Source organism: Mobula birostris, chromosome 15 (assembly GCF_030028105.1).
Source record: "Mobula birostris isolate sMobBir1 chromosome 15, sMobBir1.hap1, whole genome shotgun sequence".
NCBI classification, from domain to species: Eukaryota; Metazoa; Chordata; class Chondrichthyes; order Myliobatiformes; family Myliobatidae; genus Mobula; species Mobula birostris.
In genome coordinates, this window is record NC_092384.1 from 4,881,811 (window position 1) to 4,905,675 (window position 23,865).

The 23,865-nt window shown below is 42.9% G+C and overlaps 1 protein-coding gene across 7 annotated transcripts in view; it reads right to left on the reverse strand.

The window, feature by feature from the left end:
- Window positions 1-1,113: 1,113 nt before the first annotated feature.
- The window catches only part of hydin (HYDIN axonemal central pair apparatus protein), a 981,559-nt gene continuing 958,807 nt past the window's right edge, over window positions 1,114-23,865 (reverse strand). For all 7 annotated transcript variants that reach the window (XM_072279252.1, XM_072279251.1, XM_072279249.1 and 4 more), the window contains 4 exons: window positions 12,576-12,726; window positions 11,424-11,654; window positions 6,293-6,517; window positions 1,114-2,284 (listed from right to left, as the gene is read on the reverse strand). In XM_072279252.1, coding sequence (XP_072135353.1) covers window positions 1,796-2,284; window positions 6,293-6,517; window positions 11,424-11,654; window positions 12,576-12,726 — 1,096 coding nt within the window. In that variant the 3' untranslated portion in view covers window positions 1,114-1,795. The remainder of the gene's footprint in view (window positions 2,285-6,292; window positions 6,518-11,423; window positions 11,655-12,575; window positions 12,727-23,865) is intronic.

Sequence of the window (23,865 nt, forward strand, 5' to 3'; positions counted from 1 at the left end):
TTAGAACAGAGGTAAGGAGGAACTTTTTTAGCAAGAGAGTAGTGAATCAATGTAACTCTCTGTCACAGACTGCAGTGGGTATATTTAAGGCAGAAGTGGATAGATTTGGGATCTGCCATCATGGAATGGTGGAACAGACTCAATGGGCTGAATGGCTTAATCCTGCTCCTGTGTCTTATGGTCTTTATTTAAGGAGAAGATGAGGCACCTAGTCAATAGTAAGTTTATGCACCAGGGTGATAGACTGGACGAAAGACAGGAGTGGTCACAAATTGGCTGCAATAGTTCCTATCATGGATCGACTATCAAGCCAGGCAGAAAGCATGGCCATATCAGACTCAAAGCTTTTCTAGCCATGACAGTGCCGGCATAGATGAATGTCCCTGAAAGGAATGCATTTGTAATTATCTTTCAAAAGGACAAGAATCATTTTAATGCAGCAGAACACTACACTGTAAATAGTAAGCGAAACATTGTGTGAAAGAGCCACAGCTGTCAGGCTGGATGGAGACCTAGGCTAAAGCCCTGTCTTGCACAGGCAGTGGTGTCTCAATGTTGCTGAGTGGGTGTGTACTCACCAGTGCAGGGCAGCAAGTAGCAACCAATAACTTGGTGATTCCTGCAGTTAAACTCAGATTGAGAAACTAATCCTTGAGAAAATTAATGCTATGCTTAATGGCTCTTGCACTGAGGCAAAGGAAAAATCAACAGGTGGCAAAGGACCCTGTTGCCTGTTGAAGTAGCAAACCAGAGTCCATCTGTATCTCATTTATTGTTTACAAGAGGCTTGTTTTGAGGACCTAGTAACAAACCAGTGGTTGGGTCTAAATCTAACTCCCCGGCTTGACAGACGTTCTCCTTCCATTTTATATCCCAGGCGTTCGGCAGAGAACACAAGATGAAGGACTGAGCCAGAGGCTGAATACACAATGAGCTCCCAGTACTGTGCATTTACCACTTCACCACTCAGCCCCGTCTCCCCCACCAGAAGGGGAACTAGGTCCTTGAATCACTGCTGTAGTACTCCCTGTGACTGGATGAGAGAGTGGGGATGGCACAGTTCCTTTGTGACAACTGTACGAAAAAATTAACCCAAAACAGAAGGGGTGCACTCCAATACGACTTTATTTATTGCATGCATTTAAAATGAGAGTGCATTACAGATTATCGATCCAAACAAAGAAAGAAGGATAGATGTTTATTATTGATGCATATTGCCACATCACTAGAGAATATAACAAGAAAATTACTTGTAAACATTAGACAAATCTGATTATCTGATGTTCAAAGGAAAGGAGCCAGAACAGATGGGGCCTGGGTCTAGAACTCCAGCCAAAATGGAGAAGATGGTGATTAGCTACTTGTTGGCTCAGTGGTAGGTGGTAAGGCTTAGAGAGAGAAATGATGAGGCAATAATAAAAGTTTTTTTGTGCTAAAACTGAACTGAATCATAAAAATAAAAAGTAATATGTTTTGTGGTGTGGCCTATTAATAAAGCCTAATGATAACTTAATAATAAATGACATCTCTTTTGTTAGCGGTATGATGCCTTTAGATGTGAGGGATAAGCAAGAATATACTGCAAGAATATACTCAGCAAGCTAATAGTGACATAGGGCTAAAATAACCCAGATCATTTCAAGCTTTGTTGCTTATTAATGACATTGCAATGGCTCATGAGATCGATTAACCATACACACAGTGCAATAAGAACAGTCCTAATGATAACCTTGGACTGAGAAGAATTTGTTCCAATCAGAGCTTTAAATTGGAGATCATTAAGAGGTGTCCCCTCTCATTTATCTGGAGATACTCCCTTTAGGTAATAGATCCAAGATATCACAGTGGACGTCCCCTCTGACTGCGGACAGGACACCATCAGCTTGCCGATGACGGGAGATTTTGGAGTGTTGGCGCTTGCTTCAAAGCTGACAATCACAATGTGGCTTTTCTTCGGCCGGAGTGTCTCTGTGGACTTGCAGGAAAACATGGGATTGTCTGGATGGAAGGAGAAGGTCTTGACCTGTGGAAAGATGTTCTTAAATGGGATGGAAGTGGTGGATCCGGCTCGAATAGTGAAGGGGCCCTGAGGTTTGGCGGGTAGGCATAGGCCAAACAAGGGGATGCTGTACTTGCCCCCAATGGGAGAGACGATGTTGAGAATGGCTCTGGATTCACCGAGCTGCAAAGGCTCATAGGTCACGTCCACACTCACTTCCGAGCCTCCTGGGGAGGCTGGGTGGACAGTGATACTCTTGTCCACCAGGAACTCGGCATTGTCAACCTGTGGAAAGAAACTTCCAGTTATCTTCGATGACAAAGAAAAAGAACACAGAACTTACAATGGAACATTACAGGAACAGTCCTTTGGCTCATGATGTCTGTCCAAATACAATACTCAACTGAACTAAATCTCTTCTCCCTGAATATGATCCGTATCCTTCCATTCCTTGCATATTCACGGATTTATCCAAAAGCTTCATAAACATTACCATGCAATTTAACTGTACCACCTATTCCAGTCACCCACAATCTGTGTAAAAACTTAACTCACACACTTAAATTTTCCCCCTGTCCTGGTGTATTTGACAGTTCTAACCAGAGGAAAAGACTGTTTATCTATAACTTTCATAATTTTATAAACTTCTAACAGGTCTCCTTTCAGCCTTTGGTAAGCCAGGGAAAACAACTCAAGTTTGTCCAACTTCTCGTAGCAGATGCCCTCTAATCCGGGCAGCACCCTGGTAAACCATTTCTGCATCTTCAGGTGCTGCAGAAAGTACTATTCCACCTGTCGCATTCTGTAACAATTAACAATATGAAAGATGAAGAAGTATTCTAAAGGGATGATCAGGCAATCATGGCTGACAAGGGAACCAAAAAACAGCACAAAAGCGAAAAAGAGGGCATATAACATAGCAAAATTAGTGGGAAGTTAGAGATTTGGGAAGCTTTTAAAAACCAGCAGAAGGCAACTGAAGGAGAGAAAAGATGAAATATAAAGGTAAGCTAGCCAATGACATAAAAGGATCTCAAAACATTTTTCAAATATATAAAGAGTAAAAGAGAGGCAGGAGAAGATATCCACCACTGGAAAATAACGCTGTAGTGGTAGTAATGACAGACAAAGAAATGGCAGATAAATATAATATGCATTTTGCGTCAGTCCTCACTGTGGAAGACACCAGCAGTCTGCCAGAAATTCATCAGGGTGTGTGGGGAGTGTAGGTGCTATTACTAACAATAGGGTGCTTTGGAAGTTGAAAGGTCTGAAGTTAGATTTCACCTGGACCAAATGGACTACATCCCAGGGTTCTGAAGGTGGTACTTGAAGAGATTATGGAGGCATTAGTAATGATCATTCAAGGATTACTAGATTGTAGAATGTTTCTGAAGGACTGGAAAATTGCAAACGCCACTCCACTCTTTAACAAGCGGGGCAGCAAAGGAAAGGAAATTATAGGCCAGTTAGTTTGATATCAGAGGCTGAGAAGACGTTGAAGTCCATTATTAAGGAAGAGGTTTTAGGGTTCCTGGAGGTACATGATAAAGTAGGCCAATGTCATCATGGTTTCCTAAAAGGGGAAATCTTGCCTGACAAATCCTTTTGAATTCCTTCAGGAAATAACAGGCAGGACAGACTGTAGATGTTGTTTATTTGGATTTTCAGAAGACTTTGACAAGATGCCACACATGAGGCTGCTTAATAAGAGCCCATGGTACTACAGAAGATTGTCTGACTGGCAGGAGGCAAAGAGTGGAAATAAAGGGGGCTTTTTCTGGTTGGTGGTTGGTGGCCGGTGACTAGTGGCGTTCCACAAGGATCGGTATTGAGACCACTTCTTTTCACATTATATGTCAGTGATCTTGATGACGGAATTGATGGATTTATGGCAAAGTTTGTAGACAATACAATGATAGGTGGAGCGGCAGGTTGTGTTTGGAAGCAGAGAGTCTGCAGAAGGACTTGGCCAGATTTGGGGACTGGGAAAAGAAGTGGCAGCTAGTATATTGTGTAGGGAAATATTTCGTCATGCACTTTGGTAGAAGGAATAAAGGTGTGTTATCTAAATGAGGAGCAAATTCAGAATGCAGAGGTGCAAGGGGATTTGGGTGTCCTTGTGCATGATTCCCTGGAGGTTAACTCGCAGGTTGAGTCGGTAGGAAGGAAGGCAAATGCAATGTTAGCATTCATTTTGAGAGGACTAGAATATAAGAACAAGGATGTAATACTTCGGCTTTATAAGGCATTTGTCAGGTCATACTTCAGAGTATTGTGAGCAGTTTTGGGCCCTTTATCAATGAAAGGACGTGCTGGGATTGGAGAGGGTCCAGAGGATGTTCATGAGAATGATTCTGGGAATGAAAGAATTAGCATATGAGTAACTTATGATGGCTCTGGGCCTGTACTTGTTGAAGTTTAGAAGAATGAAGGGGGATCTCATTGAAACCTATTGAATATTGAAAAGCCTAGAGAGTGGATGTGGAGAGGATGTTTTCTGTAATGGGAGAGCTTAGGACCAGAGCGCACAGCCTCAGAATAGAGGGATATCCATTTAGAACAGAGGTGTGGAGGAATTTCTTTAGCCAGAGGGTAGTGAATCTGTGAAAGTTATTGACACTGGCAGCTGTGGAGACCAAGTCATTAAGTATATTTAAACTGGAGGTTGATAGGTTCTTGATTAGTAGGGGTGTCAAAGTTTATGTTGAAAAAGCAGGAGAATGCGGTTGAGAGGGAGAATAAGTCAGTCATGATGGAATGGTGAAGCACACTTGATGGGCTAAGTGACCTAATTTTGGTCCTATGTCTTATTGTCTTATTTTTGTACAATTTTGAAATCCTCTAAGTACTGATGCACCCACTCGGGAAAAGACAGGATCAGGGAAATAAATTTCCCACTATTCTGTCCAAGCTCCTCCAAGGTGCTGGAATTCTGAAATAAAAACAGAGAAATTTGAAATAAAAACAAAATTCTATAAAAACTCAGGAGGTGAGGCACATCTTTGGAAATAGAAACAGGTTTTATAGTTTGGGTTGAAGACCCTCTATCAGAACTGAGAAAAAGCTCACCCCAGTGTCAACCCAATCAGAGATATCCAATTTCTGTCCAGCACCACAGCCTCTCTGCAGCTAAAGGCCACTTGTTTTCTCTCCTTCACAGTTCTGATAGATATCTTTGACCTGAAACGCTGACTCAGTTTCCATCTCCATTGGTACTGTCTGTTGAATGTTTCCAGCACTTTTGGTTCTGATTTCTCCAAGAGACTTCCTAGCCATGTCTTTGAGTTGGGCAGCATCCTGCCTCAATTAGCAGTCATGGGGCAATACGGAGAGAAGCTCTTCATCCCCTTGAGTCTTTGCATTGATTGGATTAATCCTACACTAACCCAATTTTACTCTCCCTACATTCCCAAGAGCTCCTTACCCCCACCCCCACATGTTCAAACACCACCTGCACACTAGGGGCAATTCACCTACCAACCAGCATGTCTTTGGGATCTGTGAGAAAGCTGAGATAACTACATGAAGAACATACAAACTCCACACACAGAGCGTGAAGGTCAGAGTTGAATCCGAATGTCCAGTACCACTTGGCCACTCTGTGTCCTTGTTTTCCTTCTCAAATCCAGGTCACGGGGACGGTGGCCGGTACATAGAATGAGCTGCCAGAGGAAGGCTTGGAGGTGGGTACAGTTACAATACTTAGAAGAAATTTGGACAGGTACTGTGCATGGATAGGAAAAGTTTGAAGAGATACGGGCCAATTAGGTCTAATTTAGGTAGTCACCTTGATCAGCACAGATGAGTTGAGCTGAAGATATAGAGTTGACTCCACACCTCCCTCAGCAGTCAGCTTGAATCATATATCCAGTCTCTGAATCCATGCCCTTCTGTCTCAGAAATCACAATGGAAGTGTCAAATACTGGACAGCAAAGGTGAGAGGGGAAGGCTTAAAGGTGATTTGTGAGGCCGATTTTTTAAATGCAGAAAATGATAGGAATCTGGAACATGTTGCCTCGGGAGGTGGTGGAAACAGATAAGACCAAAATGGTTAGATGGCACTTAGAGAGGAATATGAACAAACAGGGAATGGAGGGATATGAACCATGTGCAGGCAGGTGGAATTAGTTTGTACTGGCATGACGACTGGTGGGCCAACAGGCCTGTTCCTGTGCTTTACCCTTCAATGTTCTACTGCTACTTCCAAGCCACAGTTGGTTCATCCTAACGACCCTCCCATGTCTGACGTACCGCGACTGCAAACGTAGTGAGTGGCGTTCCGCCTTTACCTTGCAATGGTACTCGAGCTTCTGACGGGAGAGGTTGATAAACTTGGCGCCAAGGGCCTGGCAACTGCCGAGGGTGGTACGGAAGTACACAGGCCTCTCGTGCCCGGCGGGCCCTGCTCTCAACACCAGTTCATACTGGAAGGTTCCCAGCTCATTGTTGTTCAATGTGAGGCGGCCACTGGTTTCACCCTCTCTCAGGGGCTGGTATTCAAAGGCCAGTACACCCTGCAAACAGAAACACAGCACAGTATAACATAATGAGGGACAACATGGCCACCTATCATCAGAGAGATTGTCCCAGGTTCAGAGTCAAACAAAGTCCTGTTATGTGAAAACAAATAAAGGCTGCAGAAGTTGTAAATCTAAAATAAAAGCAGAAAATGCCAGAAACACTCAGGAAAGAGAGTTAACTTTTAATATTGAAAACCCTTTATCAGATCTGGGAAGATGACCAAAAAATCAGCAGGGAGAGTGGGGAAGAGGGATGTTTCCGATGGTGTGACGCCAGGGTGATCCTGGGGACAAGGTTTAAACAATGATGTCTGGTCAGTAAGTGAATGGGAGCTGTTAGAGAGTGAGAACATGGACACACGTATGGAGAAGTTGTGAAATGCAGAGCAGGAGCATATGTCTGGCAGATAAAGCTGGGCTTGTCCTCCACCCCCAGAGAGAAAAATGGAAAAAGAAGTGTTGGGAGGAGTATTATCAAGCTAAGCTAGCTTGTGTTATGCTCCTTCCCAATTTTGTTTTCAAATCTGATTTGCAAGAAGTTAAATAGAAACTTGTTTGAGACACAATTCATACCCCATGCTTACTTCCTGCCATCAATTCACAGTGGTCAAACTCAACCTTCTAAATATGGGATGGTTTGTGGCAGTCAGAGAGTCCCTATAGAGTTCTGGAGTCCTGCACACTATTGGCAGTGCAGGAACCTAACAGGATTACCATTGCAGCAACCTCAATTCTGCAGTCCCCTAAAACTTTGACAAACTTCTACAGATACACATTGGAGACTATTCTGACTGGTTGCATAATGGCCTGAAATGGAAACAGCAATGCATAGTATTATTTTTTAATTTTGCACAATTTGTTTTCTTTAGTACATTGGGTGTTTGTTAGTCTTTGTTTGTGTGTAGATTTCAAGATTCAAGATTCAGGTACATTTATTATCAAAGAGTGTATAAATTATACAACCCTGAGATTTGCTTGCTCACAGGCAACCACAAAGCAAAAAACCTGAAAGAACCTAATTAAACAAACAAAGAATAAAAATAAAAATAGTAGACCAACACTTGACCTGCTAGAGAAAGAAAAAAACACAAATCATGCAACAGTTGAAGCGAACAAGAGCATTCTGATCCAAAATTGAGTCCTCGGATCCAAACAGTAGAGTAGCCAGGAGTAGGCCCAAAGCCTTGCTTATCAGTTCATCATGCTAGCAGGCATGGAGCACAGCAGCTGGAGCAGTCTTCATTGCCTCAGTGCCATGGAGATAACCATTGCTAAGAACGAGCGACATTGGGTTTGATTGTGATGGCAAGAAACTGTAGAGTTGTAGAGCCAGCTCAGCACATCGTGGACATCAGCCTTTCTCTACGGACTCTGCCTATACTTCTCTCTGTCTCTCTACAGCATCCAACATCGTTAAGGACCTCAGCAATCCTGGACATTCTCTTTTCCCCTCTCTCATCTCGTAGGAGATACAAAAGCCTGAAAGCACGTATCACCAGACTCAAGGACAGTTTCTACCGCACTGTTACTAGGATATTGAACTGGCCTCTAGTACAATAAGATGCACCCTTTACCTCACAATCTACCACATTATGACCTTATTGTATACTTGCACTTCATTTTCTCTGCAGCTGTATTCTGCATTCAGTTATTGTTTTACCTTGCACTACCTCGTAGCATTATGTAATGATTCAATCTGCAAGACAAGTATTACACTATACTTCCGTACGTGACGTCAATAACCCAATTCTATTTCCAATCACTGACCTGCACCAGTCTTACCCACACTCTCACAAGAGCTCCCTGTGATAAAGGACCTAATTTATAGAAATATGACAACACAAATCCTCCCTTAAATTTTACAGAACATGTTTCAAAACAGTTATAATAATAATAAAAAAATGTTTTGTGGTATTATTAATAACTGGATATAGAAACCATTCCATTAGTTAAATTATGGGTGGTGGAGTGAATATTTGAAGCCAAGGATTCCTTCCAACTTAAGCATTCCTTTTTTTCTCTTCTACTTCCTGGGGAAAAAAAAAACACAGGAACTTGAAAGCTTGGACAACAAGACTGAAGAACAGCTTCCACCCCAGTGCTCCAGGGCTCCTGAACCAATCACCTCTTTCACATCCCCTATCTTGTAGTGTTTTCATGTTCTCAGACTCTTACCTCTCCCTCTCTGTGAACATAGAACATAGAAATCTACAGCACATTACAGGCCCTTTGGCCCACAATGCTGTGCCAACCATGTAACTTACTCGAGAAACTGCCTAGAATTTCCCTACTGCATGGCCCTCTTTTTTACATAACATAAGAACATAAGAAGTAGGAGCAGGAGCAGGCCATCCGGCCCATCGAGCCTGCTCGGCCATTCAATAAGATCATGGCTGATCTGGCCATGGACTTATCTCCACCAACCTGCCTTTTCCCCATAACCCTTAATTCCCCTACTATGCAAAAATCTATCCAACCTTGTCTTAAACATATTTACTGAGGTAGCTTCCACTGTTTCCTTGGGCTGAGAATTCCACAGATTCACCACTCTTTGAGAAAAGCACTCCCTCCTCAACTCCATCCTAAATCTACTCCCCTGAATCTTGAGGCTATGTCATCTAGTTCTAGTTTCACCTACCAGAGGAAACAACTTTTCTGTCTCTATCTTATCCATCCCTTCCATAATTTTATATGTTTCTATAAGATCTCCTCTCATTCTTCTGAGTTCCAGCGAGTATAGTCCCAGGCGACTCAATTTCTTCTCATAGTCTAACACCCTCATCTCTGGGATCAACCTGGTGAACCTTCTCTGCACCACCTCCAAACCAGTACATCCTTCCTCAAGTAAGGAGACCAGACCTACACACAGAATTCCAGGTGTGACCTCATCAGTAGTACCCTGTACAGTTGCAGCATAACCTCCCTGGTCTTAACTTCAATCCCTCTAGCGATGAAGGCCAACATCCCATTTGCCTTCTTGATAGCCTGCTGCACCTGTAAAGAACCTTTTGTGATTCATGCACAAGCACTCCCAAGTCCCTCTGCACAGTAGCATGCTGCATTTTTACCACTGAAATAATAATCTGCTTTCATTTATCCGTCCAAAGAAGATGACCTCACATGTACTAACATTATATGCCAGACCCTTGTCCACTCACTTAACCTATCTATATCTCTCTGCAGACTCTCCATATCCTCTGCACAATTTGCTTTTCCTCTCAATTTAGTATCATCAGCAAACTTAGATACACTACACTCAGTCCCCTCTTCCAGTTCGTTAAAGTATATCGTGAACATTTGCGGGGCCAGCACTGACCCGTGGCACACCGCTCAGCACTGATTGCCAACCAGAGTAACACCCATGTATCTCAACGCTCAGCTTTCTAATAGTTAACCAATCCTCTATCCAAGCTATTACATCACCCTCAACTCTATGCTTTCTTATCTTATGTATAAGTCTTTTATGTGGCACCTTATTGAACGCCTTCAGGGAATCTCACTCCATGTACCTATCGTAGCTCTATATACCTATCTAAGAGTCTCTTAAAAGACTCCATTGTATCTGCCTCTACCACCCTCGCTGACAGTGCATTCCATGCACCCACCACTCTCTGTGATCTGTATAGCAAGGGCCTGGTGTTTACTGGAGTCTTACTACCTGGCATGAGCTTTCACATGTTGAAAAAATAAAGCCAACACAAAATTAAGTTAATAGCAAATTTGTAGTTTCAACTTTTGCTGAGTAGCTTAAGGTGATAGTGAAAAAGAATAATATACATACTTGGTTATTGCATTTATTGCACTATCTCACAAGGTACTGCAGTCTTCACATCACCGTGCTCAATGCTGTGTTAGTTATTACCACGTATATGCAAACAATGAATTGCTTTGCAGCGTGGTGTATATGACAATAATCTCTTATTAATTGGAATAAAGCAATTATAGAATGCTTGTGCCACATGATACAACGTGGTTATTATGAAAAGCTTCGTAACCTGTGTTGTATCACTCTGCACACATTTCTTACTTGCTGACTTTCTAACTGATGGAGAAGTCTGCTCAAACACAGTTCTAGAGAGTAAGAACCATTACATAACATCAATACTGCCTGTACAAGTCATTCTCCAATCTTGGCAATCCATTTGCAAATGTTTTGTCACCACACGAGGAGACATTGTCAGTGTGTTGTTCACTTGTCGTATGTCTTCCGAGTGCTTGGCCTTTATTATCTGCTTATCAGCCAGTTGATGGTCATCATCATGGAACCTCAGTTGTGACACAGGGAGGGAGGTTTCATCTCTAACTGGTTGTGTGACAAACCCTGTGTTTCGTCTGGAATTCTGCCTGCATTGGCTTACAAATGGGATCAAGGTCTACATGTCGGTTTATGGAGTTCTTTGTGGAAAACCATGCTTCTGGGAATTCTCTTGCACGCCATGTGTTTGTTTGTGCCATGATTTTCACTGACGCCCTCTCAATTTTCATGGGTAGAGACTAGGGAGAGTTGGTCATGCCACTTAACAGACCGTTAAGTAACAATTGAGTTACTGCAATGACGGCCAATCAACTGACTGATGAGTAGATAAAGGCCAAGCACTTGGAGGACACACCACAAGTGAACAATCCATTGGCGATGTCTCCTTGTCTGGTGCTGAAACTTTTACAAATGGATTGCCAAGATCAGAGAGCAACTCAACCACCCAAGCTACACATTTTCCGAGTTATTTCCAGGCCATTCTCCTGCTACAATCTCAGTCCTGATGTAGGGTCTCAACCCAAAACATTGTCCCTCCATTTGCCTTCACAGATGCTGCCTGACCAACTGAGCTCTGCAACAGTTTGCTTCTTGCTGTGTTTTGTGCTGACTGGTGTCAACAGCCCAGATTCCTATTGCTTTTACCTTGGCCTGTGGTGGGACTATCAGTTGTGTTGGGAGAATGATGTCTGTCAGTTTACACTCTGTGCTAAATACAGTTGGGACAGCGAGTGGGTTTTCAACTTCCACCATGCCGGAGGTGCTCTGACGAACTGGTGCTGTCAACTCAATGGTGCTGATTATCCCAGGAGGTGTCGACTTAATGTTTAGAATGTAGAACAGATATTCAAGAGTGGTCTCATTACGGAAGATCATCTGCAGAGACAGAATATGAAAATTTTAGTCCCTTCTCTCTCCTCACCTCCCTCTGGTTTTCCCCTTTCCCTTTCTCCCATGGCAACTTTCTTTTCCTATCAGTTTTCTTCTTCTTCAGACTTTACCTCTGCCACCTCCTCCCAGGTTCTTATTATGTTCCCCCTCCCCCACCCACACACCTTCCCCCTCACTTGTTTTCACCTATCACCTGTCACTCTTTTCCCTCCTCCCGCAACTTTTCTTATTCTGGCTTATTTCCCCTTCCTTTCTAGTCCTGATGAAGGGTCTCAGTGTGAAATGTTGACTGTTTATTCCTCTCAATAGATGCTACCTGACCTGCTGAGATCCTCCAGCAATTTATGTCTGTTGCTCAGAATATGAAAAGTTTCAGTCTAAACACCAGTTAAACACAAGTTAAATTTCTGAAAATGACACTCATAAACACTGAACAAACCCAATTTTCTTTTTTTAATCATTCCAGTTTGATGCATTCTGGATTGTATGAATCACATTCATTATGCATTCCCTGAACAGCTTTAACAAAACAAGTCAGTGTGTGTCCTTGTTTCACATTATCTGTGAGGAATACCATTCCTGTTGGTTATCTACCACAAGATCATGTCAGGAACACTGGGCTAGTCAGCCGCAGAATCACAGGTAGGGTAACAGCAAGAGAGGGTGAAGAATCACTGGGTTCCAGGAAATATGAGTCAATACCAATGGAGAACATGCAGAGGGAGAGATTGTGTGAAGAATTCCCAATGTGAAGAATCGGAGAGGTGACAAATGAGAGAAAAAATGTGCCTTCTGCCACTAGAAACAATCTTATTTCACATTTTAAACATCTGTATTAAATCTCCCCAGTAAATTCTCTAGCGTGAGGGAACAAGCCCAAGCTCCTGTGTGGCCAACCTTACCCACCTTCACTGAGAGGTTTGCCTCTTTGTAACTGAAGAAGTTGAGCCTGTAGTCCCGCTGGGAAGATCCAGGAACATCTACATAGTCCAGGCCTTTCAACGTGGTGGTGCTCTCCAGCCATTCCGGCTTGATCAGATCTATGATGGCTCGAAACCTATTTGCCACATTACAGTAACGAAGAGTGCAGTTTAACGCTCACTTGTACGCATTCTCCCCTGGAAATTTCATCATTTCATCCCTGTCTGAGTTTGAATTAGGTGACTATTCCACTGTACTAGTACATATCCAGTGCCTCACCCAGGTGACCAGTCAGACTAAAACAGTGAAATTCAGGCACTGACCAATTTTATTTTGAAACATTGCAAAAGGCAAAGCTTGAGGGCGGTGGGGGGTGGTGGTGGCGATAGAAAAGGGTGATGTGAGAGACCGGGAGAACCACTGTGGGGCATGAGGAAAAGAAAGGACCAGGAATGGAACTGGAGTCAAGAGAGGGGCTGAAAGTGGAACTACCAGTATGATCAGTCTATTACTATGATAAGGATCATGACAAATATGATCCCTTACTCACTCTTCCTTCAGTTAGTCCTGACGAAGGGTCTCGGCCTGAAACGTCGACTGCACCTCTTCCTAGAGATGCTGCCTGGCCTGCTGCGTTCACCAGCAACTTTTATGTGTGTTGCTTGAATTTCCAGCATCTGCAGAATTCCTGTTGTTTACATTCAGCTACTGTGTTTGTTCTGCTAATTAATAGGTTTAAGCCTGATCTTTTACCTCAGCATTACTTTCCTGCACTTTCCTAATATCCTAGATTTCCCAGATATTAAAAATCTAATGACCCAGTCGTGCAGCTGGTAGAGTTGCTGTCTCACACCTCCTGATGTCCTGGTTCAGTATTGACCTCCAATGCTGTCTATGTGGAGTTAGTGTATTTTCCCGTGACCACACAGATCTCCTCTGGTTTTCCAAAGACAAAAGAGTATGTAGGTTAATTGGCCTGTGCAAATGGTGCAGTTGAGCAGCATAATCTGTGGGAAATTTGAGGACAATGTGGGGAGATAAACTGGGATGAGTGTAAATGGTAGTTGTTTGTTGACACGGACGTTTGGCAAGAGGCTATGTTTTCACACTCTACAATTCCGAATTTGCTTTGACTCTACGATTTCAGCTCAACCATCTTCATCTATTCTCTAATTACCAGTTCAAAAATCCCCGAATCCCTGGGCCAGCTGGTGTAGGCCCAAAGCCTTGGTCTCAAGTTCATTATATAGTGGGGCAAGCCAGCACGAACTCACAGACACAAAGCGCATAGCAGTGGGAGCAGACTCACAGCCTTAGTGCTGTGGCGAGAAGAGTGAATATCATGGGACAGAATACAAAATTGGTCTGACCCTCACCTCCGGTCCTAACACCAATTTATCTGGGCCGACGTATAAAATATCCAAACATTGGGTCATGCCCCACCAGGCCCCAGTGCAGGGCCTAGACCTCACTAGCCCAAAGCCATTCTCAACCTCTCCAAATCAGCTCGCTGCTTAGACTGTCTAGGTGGACAGGCACCAAAACTTCTCCGCCCTGACTCATCTTCAAATCGCTGGCTCCAACTCCAACCGGATCTCCAAAATCGCCTTGAACACCGTGCACCCTGACTTTGCAACGCATCAGCACAGCTCATCCCTCGCATCAGCTTCACCTCTGCTTGCCTCATCATTGTTTGCCGTGATAGTTTACCACAATTTATTTACTTCTAAAAAGTGTAACTAAGTTTTTAGCCTTATGAACTAGCAGTAAGCTGTCGCACAGCGTCAGTAGTACCAGTTTAAACCGGAGGTTTCTCTCCCTAAGGTAATTGGATATCTTACAGTCAGCATGGACCTGATGGGTCAAAGGTCCAGCCCATCTGCTGTATGATTCTATGATTCCTAGTTTTTCACTGATGCTGATTGCTTTGAGTTTCTGTTCATTTGCTATCTGTAATCCTCTACACCAGCTACAAGATTTTCTCTGTTATCTTCCCTTGAAAATATTTGTTTGATCTCTTTATTTCCTTTTTACCAATGTAAGTTCCTCTGCCACAGTTCACATTGGCTGCTGCTATTTTGTTTTTCTCTTCTTACTCAGTCATTGATATTCTTGCAGTCTGTTTCCATCTGTCCCACCAGCCCTCTCACGTATTCTCTTTTTCCCTTTCCTCATCAATAGCTTCGTCTGTTCCTCAATTCTGAAACTTTCCCAACCATAGGCTTACTGCTTTCTTTGGTAACATTTTATAAAAATTTTCTTTTGATCTAATACTATCCTTAACTTTCTGGATCAATATTTTTTTCTAGACTTAAAAGGATATTTATAATTTCAAAACCACGTCTTTAATTCTATAAATATGATCCTTGCTCATTTATTGTCCCTTGTTTTCCAATCTCCCATTGACAGCTCACATCTCATGCCTCTGTAGCTTGCATTATCGAGATTTAAGATCCCAGTTTCAGAATGAACTAAAATCAATGTAAGTTTTATATAAAGTTCTATTGTGTAATGATTGCTAAATCTTAAACAACCTTTAAATAGTAAACCAGCAAGTAACCCCTTCTCATTACATAATACTGGATCTAAAACAGTCTGTAACTTGGACTTTCAGTCTGGAAACTTTCTTTTACTGCTCTGTAAATCCTTCCTTCACAAATGACTGGTGAGTTGCTTTGTCCAGTTTGTATGTAGAGTAAAGCCTCTGATATTATAATTATATTGCCATATTGCATGCGCCTCTAATGCACTGAATTATACAAGGCATTTTAATATTTGGGACCCTGTATACAAGTCCACCAATGTTATCTGCTCCTGTACAAAAAGGACGGGTTACACTTGAATCCTAGGGGGACCAATATCCTGGCAGGGAGATTAGCGGGGGCTACTGAGGTGACTTTAAACTAGAATGGTTGGGGGGTGGGAATCAAATTAAAGAGGCTAGGCGTGAGGAGGTTAGTTCACTACAGGGGAATGGGAACCAGTGCAGAGAGGCAGAGGGGTGTAAAGTGAGGGTAGAAACAAAAAGTACTATGGAGAAAAGTAAAAGTGGCAGGCCGACAAATCCAGGGCAAGCATTAAAAAGGGCCACTTTTCAGCATAATTGTATAAGGGCTAAGAGAGTTGTAAAAGAGCGCCTGAAGGCTTTGTGTGTCAATGCAAGGAGCATTCGTAATAAGGTGGATGAATTGAAAGTGCAGATTGTTATTAATGATTATGATATAGTTGGGATCACAGAGACATGGCTCCAGGGTGACCAGGGATGGGAGCTCAACGTTCAGGGATATTCAATATTCAGGAGGGATAGACATGAAGGAAGGGGAGGTGGGGTGGCGTTGCTGGTTAAAGAAGAGATTAATGCAATAGAAAGGAAGGACATAAGCCGGGAAGATGTGGAATCGATATGGGTAGAGCTGCGTAACACTAAGGGGCAGAAGGCGCTGGTGGGAGTTGTGTACAGGCCACCTAACAGTAGTAGTGAGGTCGGAGATGGTATTAAACAGGAAATTAGAAATGTGTGCAATAAAGGAACAGCAGTTATAATGGGTGACTTCAATCTACATGTAGATTGGGTGAACCAAATTGGTAAAGGTGCTGAGGAAGAGGATTTCTTGGAATGTATGCGGGATGGTTTTCTGAACCAACATCTCAAGGAACCAACTAGAGAGCAGGCTATTCTGGACTGGGTTTTGAGCAATGAGGAAGGGTTAATTAGCAATCTTGTCGTGAGAGGCCCCTTGGGTAAGAGTGACCATAATATGGTGGAATTCTTCATTAAGATGGAGAGTGACATAGTTAATTCAGAAACAAAGGTTCTGAACTTAAAGAGGGGTAACTTTGAAGATATGAGACGTGAATTAGCTAAGATAGACTGGCAAATGACACTTAAAGGATTGACGGTGGATATGCAATGGCAAGCATTTAAAGGTTGCATGGATGAACTACAACAATTGTTCATCCCAGTTTGGCAAAAGAATAAATCAAGGAAGGTAGTGCACCCGTGGCTGACAAGAGAAATTAGGGAGAGTATCAATTCCAAAGAAGCAGCATACAAATTAGCCAGAGAAAGTGGCTCACCTGAGGACTGGGAGAAATTCAGAGTTCAGCAGAGGAGGACAAAGGGCTTAATTAGGAAGGGGAAAAAAGATTATGAGAGAAAACTGGCAGGCAACATAAAAACAGACTGTAAAAGCTTTTATAGATATGTAAAAAGGAAAAGACTGGTAAAGACAAATGTAGGTCCCCTGCAGGCAGAAACAGGTGAATTGATTATGGGGAGCAAGGACATGGCAGACCAATTGAATAATTACTTTGGTTCTGTCTTCACTAAGGAGGACATAAATAATCTTCCAGAAATAGTAGGGGACAGAGGGTCCAGTGAGATGGAGGAACTGAGCGAAATACATGTTAGTAGGGAAATGGTGTTAGGTAAATTGAAGGGATTGAAGGCAGATAAATCCCCAGGGCCAGATGGTCTGCATCCCAGGGTGCTTAAGGAAGTAGCCCAAGAAATAGTGGATGCATTAGTGATAATTTTTCAAAACTCGTTAGATTCTGGACTAGTTCCTAAGAATTGGAGGTTGGCTAATGTGACTCCACTTTTTAAAAAAGGAGGGAGAGAGAATCCGGGGAATTATAGACTGGTTAGCCTAACGTCAGTGGTGGGGAAACTGCTGGAGTCAGTTATCAAGGATGTGATAACAGCACATTTGGAAAGCGGTGAAATGATCGGACAAAGTCAGCATGGATTTGTGAAAGGAAAATCATGTCTGACGAATCTCATAGAATTTTTTGAGGATGTAACTAGTAGAGCGGATAGGGGAGAACCAGTGGATGTGGTATATTTGGATTTTCAGAAGGCTTTTGACAAGGTCCCACACAGGAGATTAGTGTGCAAACTTAAAGCACACGGTATTGGGGGTAAGGTATTGGTGTGGGTGGAGAGTTGGTTAGCAGACAGGAAGCAAAGAGTGGGAATAAACGGGACCTTTTCAGAATGGCAGGCGGTGACTAGTGGGGTACAGCAAGGCTCAGTGCTGGGACCCCAGTTGTTTACAATACATATTAATGACTTGGATGAGGGAATTAAATGCAGCATCTCCAAGTTTGCGGATGACACGAAGCTGGGTGGCAGTGTTAGCTGTGAGGAGGATGCTAAGAGGATGCAGGGTGACTTGGATAGGTTGGGTGAGTGGGCAAATTCATGGCAGATGCAATTTAATGTGGATAAATGTGAAGTTATCCACTTTGGTGGCAAAAATAGGAAAACAGATTATTATCTGAATGGTGGCCGATTAGGAAAAGGGGAGGTGCAACGTGACCTGGGTGTCATTATACACCAGTCATTGAAAGTGGGCATGCAGGTACAGCAGGCGGTGAAAAAGGCGAATGGTATGCTGGCATTTATAGCGAGAGGATTTGAGTACAGGAGCAGGGAGGTACTACTGCAGTTGTACAAGGCCTTGGTGAGACCACACCTGGAGTATTGTGTGCAGTTTTGGTCCCCTAATCTGAGGAAAGACATCCTTGCCATAGAGGGAGTACAGAGAAGGTTCACCAGATTGATTCCTGGGATGGCAGGACTTTCATATGATGAAAGAATGGATGAACTGGGCTTGTACTCGTTGGAATTTAGAAGATTGAGGGGGGATCTGATTGAAACGTATAAGATCCTAAAGGGATTGGACAGGCTAGATGCAGGAAGATTGTTCCCGATGTTGGGGAAGTCCAGAACGAGGGGTCACAGTTTGAGGATAGAGGGGAAGCCTTTTAGGACCGAGATTAGGAAAAACTTCGTCACACAGAGAGTGGTGAATCTGTGGAATTCTCTGCCACAGGAAACAGTTGAGGCCAGTTCATTGGCTATATTTAAGAGGGAGTTAGATATGGCCCTTGTAGCTACGGGGGTCAGGGGGTATGGAGGGAAGGCTGGGGCAGTGTTCTGAGTTGGATGATCAGCCATGATCATAATAAATGGCGGTGCAGGCTCGAAGGGCCGAATGGCCTACTCCTGCACCTATTTTCTATGTTTCTATGTTTCTTTCTTTGTTCTACTCAAACTCACTCTGCTTTCATTTCTGAACACTCATTATTTCTCTACATTGCCCTTTTCTCCATTCTTAAAAATATGATTAATCTTCCTTTTTATCATTTTGCTTTTCTCTTCTAAAAATTAAGCATCTTGGAATATTTAATTCACAATCTTAGTTGCTTTGAAACCACATCTTTGGATCATAACCTTGTGTGCTATTAATTCACTCACCTTGTTTAAGATTCTGTCTCCTTTCACATAAATACCTTTAATTTGTCCTTTTATCATTTCTCCTGCTCTGACTCTAATTGGAGGCATGCTGTTATGTTTGCATGGATGATCTTTCCCTGACAAACTCTGATGATCATTACCGATTACACTACCTGCATAAAGACTTTCTCCTTTCTCTTTAACTTCCAAAATTTCACCCAGCACCCACTTGTATCTGAGGCCCTAGTTATGCAAATCATTAGGCTGTTCATTGCAGTATCATATTAAACAAAACCTGTTCTCCCACACAAATCTTTTATCCTTGCATTAATCAAGGATTAAGGATCAATTTTATTCACCATGTATTCAGAAATTGCTGGTGTGTTGGTTAGGGTACGACATGAAAGAAAAAACAACATTCAACAATTATATAGAAAAAAGAATTATGCAAAATGAAGTTACAAATATGGATATGGAATAAAATGTACATAAATACCAATATGTATTTTGCAATGCATGTTATAAAAAGCATTATAAAAGGTGGCTTAAAGTTTTTACAGTGCCATGCAGTGACAGGGGAAATAGACAGAGGTAAGTTGGAGGGATACTAACTGGAATGATTAATCAGATTAACTGCCTGGGCAAAGAAACTTCTAAGAAAATGTGAAGTTTTGTTTTAATAGCTCTATAGTGCTTTCCAGAAGGGAGATGTTGGAAAAGGCAGTTTACTGGGTGGGGAGCGAATGCAATGATTTTTTTTGCACACTTCTTTGTGGTCTGCTGACCGGACAGTTTACGGTAGCTTTCGTATGCTGCACCAAACTAGATAGTAAAGGCTGATGTGAACATGCCCTCTATGATCCAGTGTAGAAATGCACCCGTATGTTCTGGGGAAGATGGATTTTTACGAATTACCATCTCCATAATTTTAATAATCCAATGCTGACTCGCAAGAAGCTAAAATGTACAATTTTTTTTATTTCACTTTGTACCCTGGCTGCATGTGCCTTTCCCAGAATTCTCCCCCACTGCTGTCAACAGCCTGCAAAACTCCAGTTCTAGCTTGGACTACAGTGCCTATTAAAACACAAAATAATTGATTGCATAAATATTCACCCCCTTTAAGTCAGTATTTAGTAGATACACCTTTGGTAGCAATCACAGCCTTGAGTCTGGGTGGATAGGTGTCTCTTAGCTTTGCACATCTGGGCACTGCAATTTATCCCCATTCTTCTTTACCAGATGGCTCACGCTCTGCCATATTGCATGGGGATCATGCCCAGCTATAAATTCTCAATTGCACTGATGTCTGGACTCTGAATTGGCCACTCCACTGCTTTAACTTTGTTGTTTTTAAGCCATTCCAGTGTAGCTTTAGCTTTATGCTTGGGATCATTGTCTCGCTGGAAAAGGAATCCTCCCAAATCACGGTTCTCTTGCAGACTGCATTGAGTTTTCCTCCAGGATTTCCCTGTAATTTTCTGCATACATTTTAACCTCTACCTTCAGAAGCCTTCCAGCGCCTGCCACAGTGAAGCATCTCCACAGCATGATGCAACCACCGCTATGCTTCACAGTAGGCAAATGTAGCATTTAGTCTGATGGCCAAAAAGCTCAATGTTGGTTTCATCAGATCACAGAACATTCGTTCAGCTGGCTTCAGAGTCTCCCAAATGCCTTCAGACAAACTAGCCGATCTGAACTTTTCCAACAGTGGCTTTCTCTTTGTCACTCTCTCATAGAGCTGTGACTGTTGAAGCACCTGGGCAACGATTGCTGTATGTGCAGTCTCTCCCATCTCAGCCTCTGAAGCTTGGAACTCCAGAATTGTCACAGGTCTCTTGGTGGCCTCCCTTACCAATTACACAGTCAATCAGTTTTTGAGGTTGGCTTGCTCTAGTCAGATTTACAGCCATGCCATTCTTTCCATTTCTTAATGAATGATTTAACTGTATTCCAAGGGATATTCATAGAAACATAGAAAACCTACTACACAATACAGGCCCTTTGGCCCACGATGCTGTGTCGAATGTGTACTTAGTTTAGAGGGTTACTTTACCCATAACCCTCTACTTCTCTAAGCACCATGTACCTGTCCAAGAGTCTCAAGAGACCCTATCGTATCCGCCTCCACCATCGCCACCGGCAGTCCCTTCCATGCACTCACCGCTCTCTGCGTAAATAACTTACCCCTCACATCTCCTCTGTACCTACCTCCAAGCACCTTAAAGCTGTGCCCTCTCATGTTAGCCATTTCAGCCCTGGGGAAAAGCCTCTGACTGTCCACACGATCAATGCCTCTCATCATCTTATACACCTCTATCAGGTCACCTCTCACCCTCCGTCACTCCAAGGAGAAAAGGCCGAGTTCACTCAACCTATTCTCATAAGGCATGCTCCCCAATCCAGGCAACATCCTTGTAAATCTCCTCTGCACCCTTTCTATAGTTTGCACATCCTTCCTGTAGTGAAGTGACCAGAACTAAGCACAGTACTCCAAGTGTGGTCTATCAGGGTCCTATAAAGCTGTAACATTACCCCTCAGCTCCTAAACTCTATCCCATGGTTGATGAAGGCCAATGCACCATATGCCTTCTAAACCACACAGTCAACCTGCGCAGCAGCTTTGAGTGTCCTATGGACTCAGACCCCACGATCCCTCTGATCTTCCACACGCCAAAGATCTTACCATTAATACTATATTCTGCCAACATATTTGACCTACCAAATTGAACCACCTCACACTTATCTGGGTTGAACTCCATCTGCCACTTCTCAGCCCAGTTTTGCATCGCATCAATGTCCCGCTGCAACCTCTGACAGCCCTCCACACTATCCACAATATCCTCAACATTTGTGTAGTCAGCAAATTTACTAACCCATCCCTCCACTTCCTCATCCAGATCATTTATAAAAATCATGAAGACAAGTGATCCAAACCAGTTCCCTGAGGCACACCACTGGTCACCAACCTCCATGCAGAATATGATTTGTCTACAACCACTCTTTGCCTTCTGTGTGCAAGCCAATTCTGGATCCACAAAGCAAGGTCCCCTTGGATCCCATACCTCCTTACTTTCTTAATATACCTTGCATGAGGTACCATACCAAATGCCTTGCAGAAATCCATATATACTACATCTACTGCTCTACCTTCATCAATGTGTTTAGTCACATCCTCAAAAAAATTCAATCAGGCTCGTAAGACACGACCTGCCTTTGACAAAGCCATGCTGACTATTCCTAATCATATTATACCTCTCCAAATGTTCATAAATCCTGCCTCTCAGGATCTTCTCCATCAACTTACCAACCACTGAGGTAAGACTCACTGGTCTTAATTTCCTGGTCTATCACTACTCCCTTTCTTGAATAAGGGAACAACATCTGCAACTCTTCAATCCTCCGGAACATCTCCCGTCCGCATTGATGATGCAAGGTCATTGCCAGAGGCTCAGCAATCTCCTCCCTCACCTCCCACAATAACCTGGGGTACATCTCATCAGGTCCCGGAGACTTATTCAACTTGATGCTTTCCAAAAGCTCAAGAACATCCTCTTTCTTAATGTCTATATGCTCAAGCTTTTCAGTCTGCTGTACGTCAACCCTACAATCACCAAGGTCCTTTTCCGTTGTGAATATTGAAGCAAAGTATTCATTAAATATCTCCACTGTCTCCTTCGGTTCCATATACACTTTTCCACTGTCACAATTGATCGGTCCTATTCTCAAATGTCTTTCATAAGAACATAACATAAGAAATAGGAGCAGGAGTAGGCCATCCAGCCCATCGAGCCAGCCCTGCCATTCAATAAGATCATGGCTGATCTTTACTTTACTTTATACTTTATTGTCGCCAAACAATTGATACTAGAACGTACAATCATCACAGCGATATTTGATTCTGCGCTTCCCGCTCCCTGGATTACAAATATTAAATATTAAAAAAAAATAGTAAATATAAAAATTTAAATTATATATCATAAATAGAAAATAGAAAAATGGAAAGTAAGGTATGCAAAAAAAACGAGAGGCAGGTCCGGATATTTGGAGGGTACGGCCCAGATCCGGGTCAGGATCCATTCAGCAGTCTTATCACAGTTGGAAAGAAGCTGTTCCCAAATCTGGTCGTCGAGTCTTCAAGCTCCTGAGCCTTCTCCTGGAGGGAAGAGGGACGAAAAGTGTGTTGGCTGGGTGGGTCGTGTCGATTATCCTGGCAGCACTGCTCCGACAGCGTGCAGTGTAAAGTGAGTCCAAGGACGGAAGAATGGTTTGTGTGATGTGCTGCGCCGTGTTCACGATCTTCTGCAACTTCTTTTGGTCTTGGACAGGACAACTTCCATACCAGGTTGTGATGCACCTTAGAAGAATGCTTTCTATGGTGCATCTATAAAAATTAGTGAGGGTTTTATGGGACAGGCCAAATTTCTTTAGTTTTCTCAGGAAGTAAAGGTGCTGGTGGGCCTTCTTGGCAGTGAGCTCTGCTTGGTTGGACCAAGTCAGGTCATTTGTGATATTGACCCCGAGGAACTTAAAGCTTTTGACCTGTTCCACTTGCGCACCACCGATGTAAATTGGCTACTCCTTCTAAAGTCAACAACCAACTCCTTTGTCTTGCTGACATTGGGGGATAGGTTATCGTCTTTGCACCATGCCACCAGGTTCTTAATTTCCTCTCTGTACTCAAACTCATCATTACCTGAGATACGGCCTACAATTGTTGTGTCATCAGCAAACTTATATATTGAGTTTGATGGAAACTTGGCTACACAATCATGGGTGTACAGTGAGTACAGCAGGGGGCTGAGTACACAGCCTTTTGGGGCACTGATGCTCAGAGTGATTGTAGAGGAGAGCTTGTCCCCTATTTTTACAGCCTGGGTCCTGTCTGTGAGGAACTTGAAGATCCAGCTGCAGATCTGAGTGCTAAGGCCCAGGTTCCGGAGCTTAGGAATCAGTTTATTTGGAATGATGCTATTAAAGGCAGAGCTGTAGTCAATGAAAAGGAGCCTTACGTATGATCTGTCCATGAAT